The following is a 20,253-nucleotide window of genomic DNA, read 5'->3' on the forward strand; positions in this document are numbered from 1 at the left end:
ATTTATGGACAAAAGAAAATTACTTCATAGCTGTAATTTGTATCCCATAAAACAATCTGGCAAAGTGTCGTAAATTGTGGCAGAAGTTTGCATAATGACAGACTTTATGACAATTTTATGCATTTAATTTAATTTAAAAGACAGTCGGATGGCATTTCGCAGACACTGCAAATTTTAGGGTTAGATTTTCATTTGAGACATAATCGATTTTGGGATTAAAATTGTTTAAGGTGGGTGACCTCAACGATATGGGAAATTTAAAATTGTGCCTTGGGCATTCGTAGGTTACCCTTTGGATACACACACACACATACGATACAGCTTTTTGTGGTTAGGCCTGGGCAAATAGAAGGCTTCTACCTAGGTTGGAGCCCAGCCAAATGGTTGCCATAATTGTGGGTAAAAAAAATCATTGACGTGCTTTGGTTTTCGTCCCAGTATTTGCTTAAATGTCGCAATAGTTTCCTCAGTTTCAGTTTTACATATAATTTCCATCGGAGGACCCCGCAAATAGCTAGGGAAAAGGAAGGTATCCTAACCAGACAACAGGCGACGCTTTACCATTGTCTAAGCACTGCATGCAAAATGTCAGGAAACGGCAGCAGAAAGAATTTGCAATGGCAACAGAATGAGCCCCCGAGTGTTTACAGCAATTCATTGGACCCCGAAGGAAAGGCGAAAAAAACAATAGAAATGGGATGCATCAAATATTTTAATGCAGATCCAAGACCCATAAACAATGTAATGTCAACAGTTGGGCCCTACCTAAAGGATGGGGCCATGAACTGGAGAATGACGGTGCAGCTGACAGTTCGCCAGCTGCTGTCTGTTTGGATTTGGAGTTGGAGCAGCAGCCTGCGGTCAGATCCTGTCACGCATCTGCCCTATGGCCCTTTTTGGATTGCAGTTGTGGCCACAAGAAAGAAATGCATACACAAGTACACTAAGCGCTGCACCAATTGCATCCTGTCTGTATCTCTGTCGGAGTGTGATACAAACTTTGTTATTTCTGAGTATCTGTGCTGACTATAAAGCTGCTGCTGGATGCACGAGAAAAAAGGGGGGAATTGCGACCGCATATCTGATAAATTTTAAAGTTTTCATTAATACCACATTAATTTTAATTAATACCGTGAATCTACATGGCAGAAGCACCAAACTTTTTTACTTATGCGTGTGCGTACCCCTAACTTTAGGGCCAGTTCAGAATATACCAACTGGGCAACAACATCCAGTGGCTGCACACCCGAAATGGATTTTGTTTCACAATTTACATTACTCGTTAAAGAGTAAAAAGCTTTGTTTGTTTGCACATTTGAATAGTTGTATGTATGGAAAAAAAGTTTTTAACAGTGGTATTCACGGTGAAAAGTTGAGAGAATCCACAGTATAAAAAGGATATTAAATATTTCAGCAAATATTTAGCAACATCCGTTTCCAACTTTCGGCTGATAATTATTTTTAATAAAGCGAACATTATGGAAAGTTTTGTGCAACTTTTTTACTTCAAATATGAAGTTATGTGGGAATGGGGTATATGAGGGAATATCACAGCTTAGGTGAGGCAAGGTAGGGGCACGTATAGGTGAGGGACATAGGCAAAAGCCGCAGATCTGCATGCTCGATAACACTCTCTCTGCAGCGTTTTAGCTCGATGTTGAAAGTACAGAGAGTCGCTGTGGATCGTCGAATGAAGAGAGTCAAGTTTCGTACTGCAGCCATTTAATGCGAACCGTATATTCTTTTTATAAATTACTATGTAACCTATAGGTACATACATATACATATGTAATCAAACTTGCGACATTACCCTAAATAAAAGAAAATATTTTCTTACCCCTACATTTAAGGGGAAAATATATGCAGGCTTTTAGAGATATTTTTAACTGTAAAAAGGCTTTATGTATCGACAAGACACAAACCTCTAAGCATTTATGGACCATCCATGAAAGAATCATATATTTTCCTGTTCTATTTAATTTCTATTAAAAAATATTTCATTCACAAAGTCCAACCTTTAGTCAAGACAGAATTCAAAAACAAACTTAAGTTCCACAAATTGTTTACAAATCCATAACCAACGAGAAGGAACGTGCGAGTCGCTTCTGGGGACGCGACTCTACTTATACCCGTACTCAGTCAGTATATACATTTTTGAGTTTATGATTTTTTAGAATTTTAGAATTAAAAAAAAAATCTACATTATACTACATTTTCTACATTTGTTATCTACATCTGCAATGTATATTCTACATCTAACATGTAGATTGTACATGTTCCATTTATATTCTACATCTCCTCCGCTAGGGGTTGCTCGCGCACTGAACGCGGCAGAGTGTGCGAGCGAGAAAGAGAACGAGTAGCGTGATCGCTACTGGCAGGTGACGGGTGGAAGAACCAACAGAAAATTTCTTCATTCTGGCTATAATTATGATCCGATCTAATTCAGATTCGGCGATCAGGTAGATATGGCCATTCTCTACGATACTGCGTTTTTTATTTTTATCGTATCTTTAAAATTGTGCCTGCCAAAGATTTTCGTTCTTTGTGGAGGTGGAAGGGGGCGGGGCGAAATTTTGAAATACACTTGTAGCAGTGTGATATCACATGAGTCTGGAAACCAAATTTGGTTTCTCTAGCTCTTATAGTCTCTGAGATCCAGGCGCTCATCGAGGCGGACAGACGGACAGACGGACGGACGGACAGACGGACATGGCTATATCGACTCGGCTATTGATGCTGATCAAGAATATATATACTTTATGGGGTCGGAAACGTTTCCTTCTCTGCGTTACACACATCCACTTTTACCACAAATCTAATATACCCCCTAACTCTTTTTTGAGTACGGGTATAATCAGCAGCTGCCCCGCGCCTCGCCCGATGGCTGTAGAAAGCCAAAGGGATACTAACGGTGGGCGGTGAGGGTGTGCTCGGCTAGTCTTCCAATTGCAGAGCATTTCAAGATCAACAGAGCGCAAATAATTCGCGGAATTCTTTCGCCACTTTTTATGGCAGCGTCGTTAATTGTAATCTTTTTCCCCAATTCAAATTGGAAAAGATGCTCCAAAAATATTTGAATTCCATAAAGCCATAAAAAGTTAATGGGAATTTACATTTATCCATATCTAGGTACTTAATTGAATAATATATTAATAATTAATATTTGTTTGGAATTCTTGAGGAAACATTTAAAGTAGTTTATTTTATATTATTGTGTTTTTCAATCTTCCATATGTATGTCAAAACCAATAATTGGATTTAAATTTATATTTCTGTTTGGTTTAAATACAAATTGGTAAGAATCAAAAGTCGCATATATATACAAACAAATATATAAATACGATCAAAACAAACTAAAATTGTAAGAATGCATTTTCTTTCTTAAATAAAAATAAATATTAGCTTCCAAATAGTTTTCAAGTGAAGCAGCACACAAAGAATATTTTTACTGAAATAGGTATACTAGGTATTTGAGTTTATTCGATTCCCTGGTAATTGTGCATGTTTGTTTTTTGTAATTCTTAATTTTCGTTTGACATTAATTCTTTTGTTTGTTGGTTGTTGTTGGTTGTTTTTCTTTACCCCGTTGTAGCCATTATTTGTAAAATTAATTAAAATTCAATAGCAAAAACGTTGAATTCATAGTCGCATAGAATTATTATTCTTACACACCGAATCGTCCTAATAGGACTTTACTAAACATACTACTACTACTGGCCACTGGGCTTAGAGATCTTTGAGACATGAGTGTATTACTTAAATTCGATATCTGAATGGGTTATTGATATTTGGCTTAGGATTTAAGTGAAAAATTAGTATGAAAATAAATGAAGATATTCAGTAAGTCCGGTAAAAAATAAGCCAGCGTGTTCCGAGCCTGATATGTATGTAAATGACTTATTATATGATGATACTCATATTAACAAAACAATTCTTCTTTCACTGCAAGATACAAATGGGTAATACATATTGGGTTCTTGTATCTGAATCTTTTTTCTGTAATGTCTCATATTGGCCAACTTACGTTCGAGTAGCATCAAATCGTAGTTAGGTTCAACCTCTTCTGTATCGCTCCTGGATAAAAATATCTTTGAAAAAGAACTGGAGGAGCTGTTGGATTTTCTTACGTATTGTCAGGGGGCTGGTAGTTTCTTCCGTCGCTGCACACTTCCCAGGTTGGCACGTTGAACCCTTCTTCTTTTTCTACTTCGAGCTTGCTTACAATATCAGTGGCCTTGACGTCTGTTTCGGAAAGCCCAGTCGGCTGGACCACACCCATCCCGGCACCAGCACGGTCGTCGTTGGTCGTCGTCATGTTGGGTGAGCGCCTGAGACTTGCATCCTCACACGAGACTTCTTGATATTCCAGTCTTTTATATAAGTGTTAAATTATAAATGCAAAGTGTTGGGCGTTGCTTGGGAACTGAACTCTCGAATTAACTTACTGATTGGAAACATTTTTCAGCTCCTCAACCGATTTCTCCTTTTTTATGGGCACCGATTTTGGTAAGCTTCTGGCCAAATATAAATTGTAACGTTAGCTCGCTCCGCTGCTCTCTGAGTGGAATAATATTTACTCACGGAACACTCTCCGCCGGTGTGGTACCCCCACTTGTGGTATTCTGGAACATATTTTTGACTTGGGACGTTTTTACAGGTCGAGCGCCACTTCTTAATCGGGTTTGGTTAGCATCAAGTAAGATAAGAGATCAGGGATCAGGTATAATTCACTCACCTCTTGGCACCAGCAGCAGCAGCAGCTTGCGGCCTGTATACATATGTACAAATGTAAGATATTTTCATTAGTTTTTTTGTCCCTCTTTTTCGAAATAAGTTTACTCACTTCTTGCGTGGGTTATACCGACGCTTTGGTGTCGAAGTAATCGGCGGCTTAGTTCTTCGGTTGGATGTGTACACGATTAGTTTTGGATGACAACAGCAACAACAAAAACAACAAAAAGGATAGGTTATTCATTCAACTCATTAACTATTTACTCAACGCTGACGCAGAGCTTAGTTGGGTGCCTTTTCTAATCGAATTCTACACAAAGGCTGTATTTACATTATGCTCGTCTTTCCCTTTCCTTTTGTGTACGTACATATGTATGTGTGTATGCACGTGTATCTTGTGTCTCTTTTCCTTTTTTAAAGCAATTTAACAAGAATTAAAACCGTCCGTCGCTGCACCCACAGTAGATTGTGATGGCACGTGATGGCCAACTAAAACCTGTCCGCTTAACTAAATCGCAAAATATTTACTTACTTGACTGGGCGGCATAGCTCCTTCAATTGCGCCACGGATGAAATGTTAAGCCTGCGGATGGACGAGATTAGTTCAGATTATTCCGATTGGCTGATGCTTGGCCGAATTGTTGACATACCGTATTAGATTTTTTTCCTTGTCGGCAGCATTCATCCGGTAATGGTACGACGGGGAGCTTCCACGCATCGGTTTGGGTATGTTAAGTTAGCTTGGATTCAACTGAGACTAAATCGAACATTCGCTTACCACTTGAACACCGAGAGTTCTCCTGGCTCCAATGGCACCAGCCAGCTAAGAACAGCGGCAGGCACAAAAGTCCTAATTATTTCTGGCAATTCATCCGCTCGATTGATTTCTACTCACTCTTTGATTGATCTTTGTCGTGTCACCTTTGAAACGGACATCGCGCTCTTATGATTAATTCCTAACTAGTTATTGTAGAAATTAAGCAGAGACTGGCGCACGAAAAACCACACAGCGAGTCCGGAAATTTAGAGCTGCAATTAAATAATCGTTGCCAACACTGACATAAAATATCGATGCCGTCTTTGGGTACCGATGTTTTCTTACTACGAATTTCGGGGCGGTGTATTATTTCAATTCAAATTGCCATTTAACCATTATCCCAATTTGGATGAATGCAAAATTTATTTTCGGAGCAGCTGCATCTGTGTGTGTGTTCTGATGTCTGTGTGAATTTGGCATATAAACTGTAATTTTAAATAAACATAAATTTTAAAATTATTGCCCATACGCTTCGCATTATTTTAAACTTATTTATGTGCGATGTTTTTACCCTCCGATTGCTTGTGTTTGTAGCAGCAGCATAATGGATACAAACTTTCGATATCAATATTGTACGCTTTCGATATATTATTTGCACACTACGAATGGGAACAGAAAGGGAATCGGGAGGGGAATGCAAGTCTGGCACCGCAACAACGAAAAGTGGAAAGCAGCACAAGGGGATAAGAAATGCGTGTGTACATATTTCGTACACTTATTGTGCAGTGTAGCCATACTTTTTTTTTGGTATATGTATGTGTGTGCGTATTATTGAGACCGGTTGGAAACAGCCTTCCTTCGAATGAATTCAATTTAAATGCATATTCTTTCATTTGATAAAACTTTCGCTCGCACTTAGCGTAGCGCATTGGAAATTCGCCATTTTCTGATGATTGCCTGATCCAATTGTTTTTATAATTTGCTGTCAACGTTTCCCTTTGCCACACAGACTGTAGTCTGGCGCTCAGAGCTCGTTGTTTTGTTTGGTTTTTATTTTACCACTTTTGCGGATATCATAAATTGGTGGAAAATTTAAATATTTGTTTTATTTTTTAAGCTCAGGACACTGCAACCAGCGGCATGCCCAACAAGATGTACGCAAATGAAGAGGATGTGATGCCAGCTGCCGATTCCGATGGAAGGCCCGGAAACGACGTCAATGCGGGGTGTAGAAGGGAAGAAGGAGGCAACGGGTACTCCTAGAACTAAATTATATACCCGCCATATCTTTTAAACCTCTTTTCAGAGGGTGGTGGGAGGGGTGCAGAAATTGTAAATTTAATTAATTTTATAATGCATTGGCGGTCACTTTTATTTATTTATTTCCTTTGCGTTTGTTTCTGTTTTTCTGGGTTCATTGCCTGCGCCTGCCGCTTTGTTTCTGTCGGCTTGCGTTTGGTTCGACGGGTGGCAACCAATTTTACTTACCCGGCCACTTCGTTTTCCCCCAAATTGACATAATGACCAAATAATTTTCCAGTTCGATGCGCCTTTACGGACAGCAGCCAATACAGTGACAGCATGAACATCTAGGAAAGGGAAGGAAGGGGTCTGGGCTCTGACACACAAACACACAGGCAGATACAGCGGTGTTGCGGAAATTTACAATTTTCGCATACGTTTGACAAGCATCGAGTGACATCACATTTAATGCAAATGTTCAATTTCAAATGCTGTGGAAATTTATTACGACTGTCAACAATAATTTGCAAAATCCTATGAACACGAGTGGGGAAAAGCTGGGGGAATGGGAATGCCAATGGCTGCCCAGCCCATCCCATCCCGAACTCATGGCATGGCAAATGAGGCAACTGAACAGAAATCTGGGGCCCAACAAGCTGAAAGGATAATTTGGCACATAAAAATGGTGACCCAGGCCTGGGTCCGAGTCCGGGTCCGGGTTCTGGTCCAGGTCACTAGCCATACAGTATATAGATGTGCCAGTTCATAAACCGAACGTGTCGCAGCTGAGTTTTCTGTCCCAGCACCCGCAGGTCTTCGGCTGGGGTGCTGGGACCATTCGGCTGTGGTGCTGAGACGTTCGGGTCGTGGGCCTGAGACGTTCGGCATTTTTTCGACATGTTCGATTCATGACAAGATGCGAAAGCAAGCCTAGAATTGCAAGTGGTATGTGTGTACACAGAACCACAAAATATTTATCAATTCTTATTTTTCGAGTTTCGTTTCCAGGTTACGTAAATGTGTGTGTGCCATGAATTCACACATACTGTGCTTGTGTGTGGGCGCGGGGTATTTCTTCCATTCTCTTTTAGGCTAGCCTTTGCCTCTGCTTTCGGCTTCGTCAATGCCGGTATTTTTGTATTTTGCATTGTCCTCTCCTTTCTTTTGACTTTACAGCCATTCATTTCAACTTTGTTGTGGTTTTCGTTGCACACTTTTTATTGCATAGAACAAAACCCGCACTCTTAAATTGAAGCATGACCAACAATAACTGCTGCTAGTTCAAGTTGTGCGTTTTGTTGTCTCGTCTATGCCATATCGCTGGCAATGGGTTTTATTTATCCAACAATTCTTTTTCCCCTAAATTAATTTCGAATTTTATGTTACATACGTGAATGAAATCTTGACGTTGCGGAAGACCTAGTCAAAATGTTGCCTGTGAAAAGCCATACGAATTTTCTTTATTAGAATTTAAGCCCCTACGAGGGTGGCTCAAAAGGGATTTCCCTGTGAAAGCAGCGTGTCCCCAGCTCTGCCATCTTCGGCATCTTCGAAAATTCGTATACTACTATCCCATTATTCATCGCCACTACCAGCGCTAGAGAGCTGGGATCTGGTACAATTTCAGGGAATGAAAGTGTGCCACCTGGATGGAAATACTACTCACATTGAGGGGTTGTGTATGAGGTAATCTGTGCTGGATTATCCTTAAAGTCACGGCTTAGACAAATATTTAATGCTCCACTTGGCTGTATTTCCCTAGCGTATTAAATTCAAGTACCTCTGGCGCACGCTGGGTAGCTTGTAGCTTGGATTTATTTTTTATTTTTAGTCATTCATCTGAAGCTGCAAAATTAAATTTCATTTCTCAAGCTGCGTCAGTTTCGAGAAACTTCAGGAAAACTAAAATTTTATGGGCAAGCGCAACCACATTTCCTCCATTCGAGTCGTGAGACATATAATTCAATTGCACCAGTCAATGGGAAGACTCTTCTACTATGCGGCGTTAGCGTTAAATTTGATGGGGCAGTGGTCCGTAGACACATCATAAGCTTTCATCATTATGGCGAAGTTCTCCATCCGTGCCCACTTGCATTTAAATATTACGTACTTTAAGGAAAAGTTCTGAAAAGAACTGAAATTCACATTAACTGGATGTAGAAAAAGGCTGACAGGATGCGAGAAGGAGAGAGTGGGATAGTCCAGCCAACAACCTTTACACTCTCCTCTCTGCCTAGGGCACTTACCCAGTATTTACCCAGTCAACTGTTTAAACAGATGATAGTATCCTCGATAAAAGGTTTTATTAAATTGACAATAAAAAATTGCTCTAGGGGCAATCAGGCAATTTGCTTTACTTTCATGTTATTGGACACTTGCCTTGTCAAACAGAAGTATCTAAAAGACTGTAAGTAATCCTGATTATAATTTTGAGTAGCTTGAGAAGAGAGAGAAAAACTCAATAATTTTAAAAATGTAAGCAATTAAATATATAAATAGGTCTTCGTCATTAACGAAAAGTGGATTAACCTTAAGCACACTTTATATTTTCTTAAAGGTAAACTTTTTGTCTGCTGACATGATCAATATTTAATGGAAGTCGTGGGGAAAAAAAAACCCTCTGAACCCTCTTTGGTGTCAACTTCCAGGGATATCACGGATGGCAGAATCTCCACCTGAATGGAGCGTATGTTTCCGCATTTATTACATGCTCGCTTTCACGCTTTTAACGCTTGTTTCCTGAAAAATGTAATCCTTGTAGCCTAGCAATTTTGAGAGGTTAGGCGCTCTGCTCATTTGTTAAATTATAATGTGATTTGCTGGCGAGACTATAGATGGGTCGAATCCAATGATTGATTCAGTGCATGTGATTGAGCTATATTTTAATTGGAAATCAACAGACAGGCAGCAGAAATTTCTGAATTTGAATGGGGTTCATCAACATGATTCGGTTTGTTTTTTTTTGTCTTTTCCCGCTTTTGGATGAGTGAGTGCTCGAAATGGGAGACAGTTTTGTGCATTCACTCGCCCCTAAGGTAGGTGCCTGTAATATTGTAATCAAAGAATAAATAAAAAACGGAAGAGATACAAAAGAGAAACATTACTCCAACCAGAACCAGAAAAAGATGAAAATCTCTGCATTTCTGTTCACGTTTTGGACATGAATAAATATAAACGGGATCAATATGCTCCCGTTCGTGCTCGTTCTCATTCGTCAAGAGAAAATCGCAGATATGGAATTGCATCTGACGAAAACCATCAGCGGAAAAAAATTAAATGGATGGATAAAAGGTTTGTAGAGTCTTTCGCAGAGGGGAGTGAAGGAGAAGGATTTGGACACATTTTGGCAACATTTCTACATCATTAAGTGTCAGCGGCAGCGCAGGAATATGCTAATAGTCGAACCCCAACACAGCAGGGGGATGCCATGTGAGATGTGGATGATATGTGCCCTGAACCCCAGTGGGTTCCATAAGCACCTAGTCGTCCTCCGCTCTGGCTGGCCCTCCCGTAGGCGCATAAAAGGTACTGAGGCTGTTTTCCTTTTCATTGCGAGACATTCGAAGTGCGTACTATTTTTATGTCAAGGATTTGGCAAATACTTTAATAGTTTGCAAAGGATTTAATGTTGGCATAAAGAATTTTGTTGAGCTGATTTTCATATTTCTTCTTAAATGCATTGCAGGCATAGAATTGATATAAATATCCATGAACATTCCTCCGCTGGCTGCGATAATTCCCAATGCAATTTCAAAAACATTTATTTTACGTTCCGTTAAGTACCAGCAATGAAAAAACACTAATTTCTTGTGCCTGGGAAAAAAATACTGCTTAAAAATATATAAAGGATAGAGCAAAGCTCCCACAGTTTTAAAAGAAAGATGATGAACTTTACTCTGTCGTTTGAGTATTTCTAATATTTTAAGTACTTTCATGAATATCCATTTCATTTAATTTAACTACTGTTCGCTCTTCCTATCTACCTCTTTCAAATGATATGCCTCTCTTATTCTCCTCTCATGGTGTCAGCCTAGAAATTATATAAATTTCTAAAACAAATCTCGGCACTGCTACATACATACATACTTTGAATTATATTTGCAAACGATTTTTTCGCAATTTACACTACTGCAACTTAATCATATTTTTGTAAGCTTTTTGGGCTAGATATTGTTTATTTTGCTTCACAACCTTCGGCCTCTGACTCAACGTATATCACTGTTGATTCCAAATTGGTCGAGAAAAACATTTCTCTTGCGTTAAGTCGAGTGCAATTGCACTTAATTTGGTTTTTAGTTTAGCAATTATACGGAAAATCTGAAAGAGGCAAAGGCAAACCGAAAACGATGACTGCAATCAAGTAAAGTGGAGAACGGTTCCATTCAAGCGAAATCGATAGCCCTTGACATTATCGAGGAGCTTGACAATTTAATGGGCGTGGCCTGAGTGACACGTGCAGGTTGATACACGAAATTTATATATTTACTACTCCTTGGGTATTTGAAAGGTTTAATTTAATTTGTCAAAACTGATAGATTGAGTGTCTAAGGTGTAAGAAATATCATGGATATTTAACCAGAAGAGACACATTTCTAATCATTTTTAGTAGGAGTGGCCGCTTGACTGCCTCTTTAATGAAAAGGATAGAGAAATAGGCCAGGTGTAGACACCGAATCGATGACACTTGTCCAAAGGAGAAAAATAAATGGTTTTTGAAGAAAATTAGAGCTCAGAACTACTCAAAATTAATACGATACAAAAAACTGTATTACAAAAATATTTATACCAACGCAAAGAGGATTGAACAATGAATATTTATTATAAAATAACAGGTGGCGATCCTGGAAGCTGTCTTTGAAATAAAAGAGAGTCTTCTCCGACCAAATTCAAGCAATGCAGCGCTGTTGCTATTAATATTTTCAGGGCGAATAAATGAATTCCAATAAAACACTGGCTTTACACACTTCCTATCTCTATCCACATGAGACCCGTTATAATGACGATGCTTGATGGCAATTGACGCGGAGTCAAGTCGTTTGTTTCTGCGTAACCGATCTTGTAGTTTTTAAACCCGTACTCAAAAAGAGTTAAGGGGTATATTAAATCTAAAAATGTGGTAAACCCCATGGTAACCCAGACCCCATAAAGTTAATACATACATGATCAGCATCAATACTCGATATAGCCATGTCTGTCTGTCCGTCCGTCTGTCTGTCTGTCCGTCTTGATGAGCACCTGGATCTCAGAGACTATAAGAGCATGTGATATCACACTGCTACAAGTGTATTTCAAAAATTCGCCCCGCCCCCTTCCGCCACCACAAAGGACGAAAATCTGTGGCAGGCACACAGTATCGTGTGTATCGTAGAGAATGACCATATCTACCAGATTGCCAAATCTGAATCAGATCGGATCATAATTATATCCAGAATGAAGAAATTATTTTTCAATTGCTTCCCCCGCCTCCTACAGCAGGAGACCCGCTACCATTCTCCTTCTCGCTTGCACACTCTGCCTCGTTATGTACGCGAGCGCCTTCTAGCGGAGAAGATGTAGAATCTAAATGGCACATGTAGAATATACATGTTAGATGTATAATATACATTCTATATGTAGATGTAGATAACAGATGTATCTAAAATATGCAAAATTTCATAAGCTCAAAAATGTATATACTGACTTAGTACAGGTATAAAAGTAGAGTCGCGTCCCCAGAAGCGACTCCCACGTTCCTTCTCGTTTGATATATTTTTGAAAATTCCCATTGACTGATTTCAATAAATTTCGCTAAAGGAGCAAGCGAAATAATGGAATAAACCAGAACAAACCAGGCCGAGAACTCAACTCCCCATTCCAAGGTCCTTTCAAAAAAATATTAATGTTCTGCCTCCGGCTTAAAATTATTTAAGTACAAAAGGATGCCTGAACTACCATATGACTGGAATTAAGTTGATATTGCCTCTTTTGAGAGTGGCTTCTAAATGTGCAATGCAATGAAAGATTTTCTATCTGAATTTGAAATTTCTTTGGATCATAAATATTTCAACAGATCGCTTTATTTACCACGAAACATTGAAGCATGGAAAACATAATTCAGACATGACTTTAGACAAATGCACACAAAATATAGTTATGTTCCCGGGAATTCTCGTGCAACAAGAGACACGTGTCATTTAAACTTTGTAGATGACTTCATCAAGAAACCCCTAACAAGGAGACATAAAGGACAGACAGTATGTGCCACCTGATTCTACAGGATGAATATGTTTAAAATAAATATAAATTTCACGTAACAGTTCAGTGCCGAAATGAACCATAAGTTACTGGATGATCATCAAAGAAAAGCCAAAAAGATTGTATATTTAAAACTAAACGATTTGGAGCACATTAAAAACTGTACCACATAGACCCACTCCTAATCTGTTCCTCCCACACAGGTCGGTCTGGGTCATATCAGCAATGCTGTACAAAATTTCCCCCAACACTGTGTCTGGGGCAGGGTCACCATGTGACCTCATTCGCATGTTGGTCAGAATTCTCAATTAGTTTGTCGGTTGTCCTTTCCTCTTTTAGTTGGGTTAGAGATTTGGCTGTGGTTTTTCTTGTTTTATATAGTTTTTGTTGCTGTTGTGGTGCAATGTGGTTTTATTAGTGGTTGAGCTAGTGAGTGGTTCCGTTTGCTGACTGTCATCTGCTCTACGTATATTTTGTACCTTTATTTTCAACATTTTGGCTGTCAGAGTTTCGCTATTCTCATTCTTTTCATTTTTCGAAAATATGAGTATGGCTTCAGGCGGGTTCGAGGTCTTAGGCTGGCGACATGAAGGGATTAGTTTTGGACTTCATGCGAGAGTAGAGGTAGTGAAAAGATATTATCGGGTGATGGTAAAGGTAGAGTGGATAATACAAATTGTACTTATTATATCTGATTTGGTGAATATTATGTTCCTAAAATTATTCTTAAGTGCGGCATTTGTACTGTTAGTTGAGCTCTGCTACATACTTATATTTTATTGAAATACTTTTCTGTCCAACTTCTCTTTAAAATATTCCACTTCCTTTCTTTCTATTCAGTGTATGTTCAAATGTGCATGCCATATCGCAGAATTTGTTTTCCGTTTTCCTTCCAGTCAAGTGCTAACGCCACAAAACCGCTCCCAGCCAGCAGGCAAATGCAGAGACTGAAAAAAGCAAGTGCGAAAAACGTCTCGGAATTCGATTTGAACATTTTTGGGCTCAGCAAAAAACAAGTCAGCGAACTCGCTTTCAAATGCGTGTCATTTCTCCCCGAACTCGAACTGTTACTCGTATTGTGTTCATTTTCGCCAGCTGTCTATGGCTGTGGGTGTATGCGATGGAATATTTGCATAGCCAGCAAAAGTTGGCAGCTACCATGGCTTCAATTTGTCCCCAGATGCTGAAGGACACTTTCACGACGATTGCGATTCCCATGCATTCAGGGAATGCCTTTTGAGGTGAGTTTTCACATTGAAAGTTCTCCTGTTTCGGGAAGGAGAACAAACCTGACCAGTGGGCAGTCATCAATCAACTTGGATAGAGATAACTGTTGAATGTGGGCCAATTAGGGTAGGTGTAGCTCTTGAATGTGGGGACAATTAGGGAGCTATCGTCACACCTGAGATCCGGCCAATTAGCGCTGTTTATGCTTACGCAATTAACAAGCCTGTCAACGTCTCTTTACATACGTATTTTCATTGTCAACCTTTGTGGCACGCGCTGAATAGTACAGGAGGCTGTGGAACACTCTCGAGACGGGCAAACAAAATGTGAATGAATAATTGACGTTTTAATAAGTGTCACTTGGCAGGTTGCAGGCGCCACGTGCCCCCAGTCCCAAAACGCGTACTCGTACTCGTCCACGATGCGTCATATCGCTGAAGTCTCGGTCCAAGAGAACAGCCTGGCAGTCGGAGAATATGGATATAAGACCAGATGGATGTGCAGGTGCACACCTCTTGTACCTCTTGGCCTTGTCAGCTTGCGGTGCTGGCAAATTAAATTAAGTTGACACAATATAAAAGCTGGGTGTACGCATTGTTCCAATGGCACACTTCGCGATATAAAGATATAAATGCTGATTTATTTATATGCTGACAATGATACTGCGAAGAGCTCTTCTCTTCCTTTTCGGCTGTCTGCCCAGGTGCAGGTGTCTCCCAAAGAGAAGCCTTAAAAAATGTATAGCACTTAGCTATTTGCCAGGACAGTCAACATTGAGTGACTGACAGAGGCACTGCCACTGAGGCTGTGACTTAGTGACTTACCCCAGTTCACGATGTGTACAGAAAAACTTAGGAAGATTGAAGAATTTTCTTTGAATCAGCTGTGCTCTTTAATTGAAAAAAGTAATGGACTAATCAGTTTTGCCAAACCTTACAATTATAAAATCAGAAATTAGGCGTACATTTAAAACAATCCTTAAAGGTACAAATAAGTCCAACTTAGAAATTAACCAATATTTGCTAAAATGTCCAGAAACATCATTGCAAATATTTGCATGCAGCAGCAATAGCAAAATTTTCATGTTAAGGCGCCCCAAAACAAATACAAAATAATTTGCCGAGAGGTGGGAGTAAAATGTGTCTGCCAAATACCATCGAACGAAATCAAAATCAACTTATTAGCAGTCCAATCGAATCTTATCGAATCTGGAAATATTGGTCGACATCGCTCAATTTATGCGACACATTTACTCAAGTTGGAGCTGATAAATATGGAATGTGTTTGGCAGAGAGATACAAAGAATATACACATATTTAAGCTGCAAACGTGAGCAACTACAGACAAAGTTTTTTATCAAAACACAGATGTAGAAAGACATCTCGGAGTACCTATTCATATACAGAGTCTTCCTCGCACTTCAGTTAATTCATATCGATCCTTCGCACGTTTTTTATTATTATTATTCTCTTTTATTGTATGGCTCGATGTTACAAATATCCCCACGTTGTCTGACAATGCGGGCCATTCACACGCTCGATTAACATTCAAGTATAACACTCATAATTGCAGCACGGCAAAAACAAGCAAAAAAAAACAAAGACAATATACATATGTATGTATATGTATTAGGCTGTGCCAAAATTTGACCAAACATTTTTTTTTGTTTTTTCAAGGGGACACCCCCAGTTCTGTTCTTTGTTATTCAATTAAATTTTGGATTTTTTTTTTGAAATTTTTAGTTTAATGTTTAGGGTTGCTACCACGAAAAGAAAATACACTTTTTTAGTTAAATATACACTAAAAAAAATTGAATTCGTCGGTTTTTTCAAATAATATTGAAACTTAAAAACTAGTTCATATTGATAATAGGGTATTTTGATATTTTTTTTTAGTTACTGTTTAAATATTAACGATTACAGAAAATCAAGAAGTTTAGCTGAGGTGGATATATTTAGATAACTTGTTCGCAAAAACTTGTGCAGGTCTTTTACTGCCAATAACTGATTAATGACGATATGAATGGTATTAATATATATGCAACAGATTTCACCAATTACACTACTCGACAAAATCGAACTTTTTTTTTCCTCAAGGATCCAAACCGACTTTTTCTGATAGATATGGAGATTTAAAATTTTTTAAAGAATTATGGTTTTTTTTCTATGGCAGAACTTTTTTTTGAAGAATTTTTGAAGTCTGGTATTTTTTTTTTAAGCTTTTTTCAGTGGTAGCGCTTGTTTTTTTCACATAGTTCTAGTATCTTACGTCTGGTTGTAAAGAACTTTGCTATTTTGAAAAGATAATTAAAACAGCTAGAAGTTAAGCCCAAACACTTTGTGATTACAGCTTACCGTCTGGGAAATATAAAGCATTGAAATTCAAAAATGATGATTTTTGTGCGGTATTTTTTACGAAATTTTGACTTTAAAAACTCAGGAAAAGTCGAAAAAAACTAGATCATGTGTCCTCTATTTTTTTGTTTATAGGTGCATTAATTTGGAGTCGTTTAAGGTATCGCTCATTAAAATCTATGGAGAGACTTTGGAGCTAAAATTCGTTAACCAAACCTAAAATATGAAAAAAATGAACAAAAAATACCTTTTGGAAGGTTGCGAGCTCAACTGCCAATTCCTGAGTTTTTAAAGTCAAAATTTCGTAAAAAATACCGCACAAAAATCATAATTTTTGCATTTCAATGCTTTATATTTCCCAGACGGTAAGCTGTAATCACAAAGTGTTTGGGCTTAACTTCTAGCTGTTTTAATCATCTTTTCAAAATAGCAAAGTTCTTTACAACCAGACGTAAGATACTAGAGCTATGTGAAATAAACAAGCGCAACCTCTGAAAAAAGCTTAAAAAAAAAATACCAGTTTTCAAAAATTCTTCAAAAAAAAGTTCTGCCATAGAAAAAAAAAATATCATCAAAACATTTCTAAGCCCCAAATCTTTAAGAAAAAGTTCGTTTTGTTCCTTGAGGAAAAATCGTGTTGACTAGTGTTATCCAACCCATTCAGAAAAATTTTTTTTTTAATTTTCTTGATTAAATTTTTTTGTAAAATTCGATAGCAACCTCTAAAAAATAAAAGAATAAATAAAATAAAAACATGTTAATTACTATTAAATTCAAGGTAACAAAACAAGGGGGTATCCCGTTCCCGAAAACAAAATTTTTGGCCCAGCCTAATATGTATGTATGTATGTGTCTTGTGGAAATCATACAAATATTGTATTTTTATTATTTTATTAGTTCCTTTTCGGGATATTTTGTTATGAAAGTGAACAATAACAAACATGCTGTCATTTCAATGTTAGACAAATCAGTAGTCTGGAATATTTCTATAAATATATATATCAGCATGAATTTGTTTTCCTGTTTATGAGGAATATAAAAAATAATAATAATAATAATAATAATATAAAGAAATAGAAATGGCAATCTGCAATTCTTTAGAATGGTAAATATTTCCCAGATAGATTTCATTCAAAAGAAAATAAAAAAAGTGAATCCTGCTAAGTAAGACGTGATCTACTTTAGAATGCTTAAAATAATTTTTGCGAAAATAGTTTCAGTGTTAAAACTTAGCTTTGAGTACCATCTTCATCCATCTTTAAGGCTTGAACAGCCTTCCCCAGTAGAAGTAGCATCTTAACTAGAGCATATCATTTATCACAATATGTCAAGCTATCGGAATCGGCTGAAGTGATCCTCCCCTCCAACAGTACTGTGAATTGGGGAGCAGAGCTCTATCAACGAATTTTGGGGAGTTTAGATAAAACTTTAAAATGCAAATACAATATTTGAGAGGTTCACACAATAATTTTATTGCGGCAAAACACATTGCAAAGCCCACTTAATCGTTTACTTAAAACGGCAATTTTGGTATGTTAAAATGACTTCCAGAGTATGATGAAAAAGGAAAAATGCATTTACAAACGAAAAAAAAATCAAACATCAATAGCAGTAAATTGAGGTAATTTCAACGCCCCGGGCAGATCATTCTCTGTGAATTTTGATTAAAAATGTTCAACAAATCAGCTCCAACAAATAAGTTCATAATTATAACACTGGCAATATTTACAAACGTTTCAGTTGGGTGAACTTATAAAATTATGTTAACTAAAACATTTAATTAACCGCAGTGCAAACCCATTGCATATCTTTGAACTACAGGAAAATTTGGTTTTGGCAGAAAGGGTCCCCTCGATTGACATGGAAAGTTCCTAATTGGCATTGACTTCTGGAGTGCTTTTAATAAATGCAATTAAAATTCATTTACCATTCTCACTTTAACTTGAAAATTTATAAAGTTTATCTAGCTAAAACTTGAGGAATACTTGAAACTTTAGGGAGTACTGCTGTTAAGATGCCACGAATTTTAAATACCTTCGAAAATATTAATTTGGAATTTATTAATGGCTGAAATATTAGAATATCTAACAATGCAAACGAAGGCACATATATCTTAATACCGAACAACCGATACAACTAAAATTATTTCTTCGCCTTTAACATATTTCATATCCAAATTAATATCCCCACTTCCCGCTTGATTCTCTTGCATCAATTTTCATGTGACCTCTGGTTCTTGTCAGGTTTTGAGTGTTGCAAATTTATGAATAATTCTGTCCGTACACAGGTGCGAACATGGAGACGGAGAGAAACAGAATATTTCATCAAAACAAAAGAAATAACTAGTTTTTCCCCAGGCAGAAACTTTCAAGCAACTTTCTTGCTTAAATTGTGTTTATTGGTTCTTACAAAAATAGATTGCCCAAATGGCATTTGGAAGTAATGAAAAACCATGACTTTGATAAGGCATACGAGCAGACAGCATAAGGCAAACGCATACAGAGACAGCGTACGGCGTAGGATGAGCAAACAGAAATTTTCCCACTGTAGCATGGAAATCCATTATGCGACTCCCAGGACCTCAACCTACTCCAGAAGCTTCTGGAATTGTAAGGGGCTAAAGGACATAAACACTTGTTTAGCCCGAAGTGCATTTGTTTGGCATACCAATACCAGTGGGTACTCCAGGGCACAGCTCAGGGGCCTAGATAGACAAAGTTATTGACATAGCCTTGTATTTACTTGTTTCTTTCGGAAAACTTGAGGGAGACTGGGCACTCGAACTTCTCAGCTTGGACAGCAGCGTAGCAACAGTCGAAAATATTCATTAAAATGCAATAGATCATTCGAATTTCAATTACTTCAATGCAACCTGGGAGAATGGTACCAAAGTCGGTGTTAAACGTTTCCGTTCCGCCATGGCATTGTCAACTTACATGTTTATGTTGCGGTGGATTGAATGAGTGTCTAGTTTGATGGCATTTTTGTGTGTGGGGTCTCGCCATAAAAGTTATCTGGCCAATTCTTCTTTTCAAAACTTTGCAAGGCTGTCTTAATGACTTTGAAATTGTTAGTCAACCAGCCTTGTGTGTCTGAGAAATGTGTGGGCGGTCGGCTAGCTCTCCTCCGGAAACTTAGTACTTGGAGGGGATGCCATAGGTTTTCTTTGTCTGCATTTACACACCAAAGAGCCCACACAAGATGTGGCAAGGTGATAGATACGAGCACTCGTGCCGGAGGTGTAAAAGCTTTTAGTGCACCCAAGTGACATGCATTGGGGCTGAAACTTTATTAGGGCTCCATCTGCCCCATATGTCTAGTTCGACGCATACGCAACGACTGACACAGTCGAGTAAAAACCCATCAAATCATAATTGAGCTTCGCAGACTGTCCATCAATAAAGTGAGATTGAGTAGTCAACGATGAAACCCAACCGACAGGCCCACCTTCATGGCTTCTCTCAGTAAGTACGAGTAGTCGAGAATCACTGCAATAAAAAGTTCGAAACTATTATTGGTGCTATTTACTTGTGATAGGATAAAATTAGGGATATATAAGGTCACATCTTCAGTGCAAATCTGTATAAGCCCTCCTTTATAATAAACATAAATCTAAATTCTTCCAAAAGATAACTTTAGAGGAAAAAGGCATAGAAATATTAAATTATTATTTTATTATTATTAATTTTATTATTTTCTGAGAAG

At 38.0% G+C, this 20,253-nt stretch overlaps 1 protein-coding gene across 3 annotated transcripts; it reads right to left on the reverse strand.

The window, feature by feature from the left end:
• Window positions 1-3,290: 3,290 nt before the first annotated feature.
• On the reverse strand, window positions 3,291-5,967 carry LOC111071792. Of its 3 annotated transcripts, none has more exons than XM_022363313.2 (12): window positions 5,837-5,967; window positions 5,630-5,763; window positions 5,513-5,557; window positions 5,385-5,441; window positions 5,267-5,317; window positions 4,847-4,900; window positions 4,739-4,771; window positions 4,585-4,671; window positions 4,449-4,517; window positions 4,131-4,373; window positions 4,028-4,077; window positions 3,291-3,945 (listed from the first exon to the last, which is right to left on the reverse strand). In XM_022363313.2, exons 2-12 carry the CDS (start codon window positions 5,668-5,670, stop codon window positions 3,923-3,925), a joined length of 753 nt encoding a protein of 250 aa, XP_022219005.2. In that variant the 5' UTR covers window positions 5,671-5,763; window positions 5,837-5,967; the 3' UTR covers window positions 3,291-3,922. The 3 variants fall into 3 exon arrangements, with proteins under 3 accessions (XP_022219005.2, XP_022219004.2, XP_022219002.2); XM_022363312.2 differs by having other exon boundaries at window positions 4,449-4,514; window positions 4,585-4,674; XM_022363310.2 differs by having other exon boundaries at window positions 3,295-3,945; window positions 4,585-4,674; window positions 5,837-5,966.
• Between the last annotated feature and the right edge of the window lie 14,286 nt (window positions 5,968-20,253).

Source organism: Drosophila obscura, unplaced genomic scaffold, assembly GCF_018151105.1.
Source record: "Drosophila obscura isolate BZ-5 IFL unplaced genomic scaffold, ASM1815110v1 contig_59, whole genome shotgun sequence".
In the NCBI taxonomy this organism is placed as follows: Eukaryota; Metazoa; Arthropoda; class Insecta; order Diptera; family Drosophilidae; genus Drosophila; species Drosophila obscura.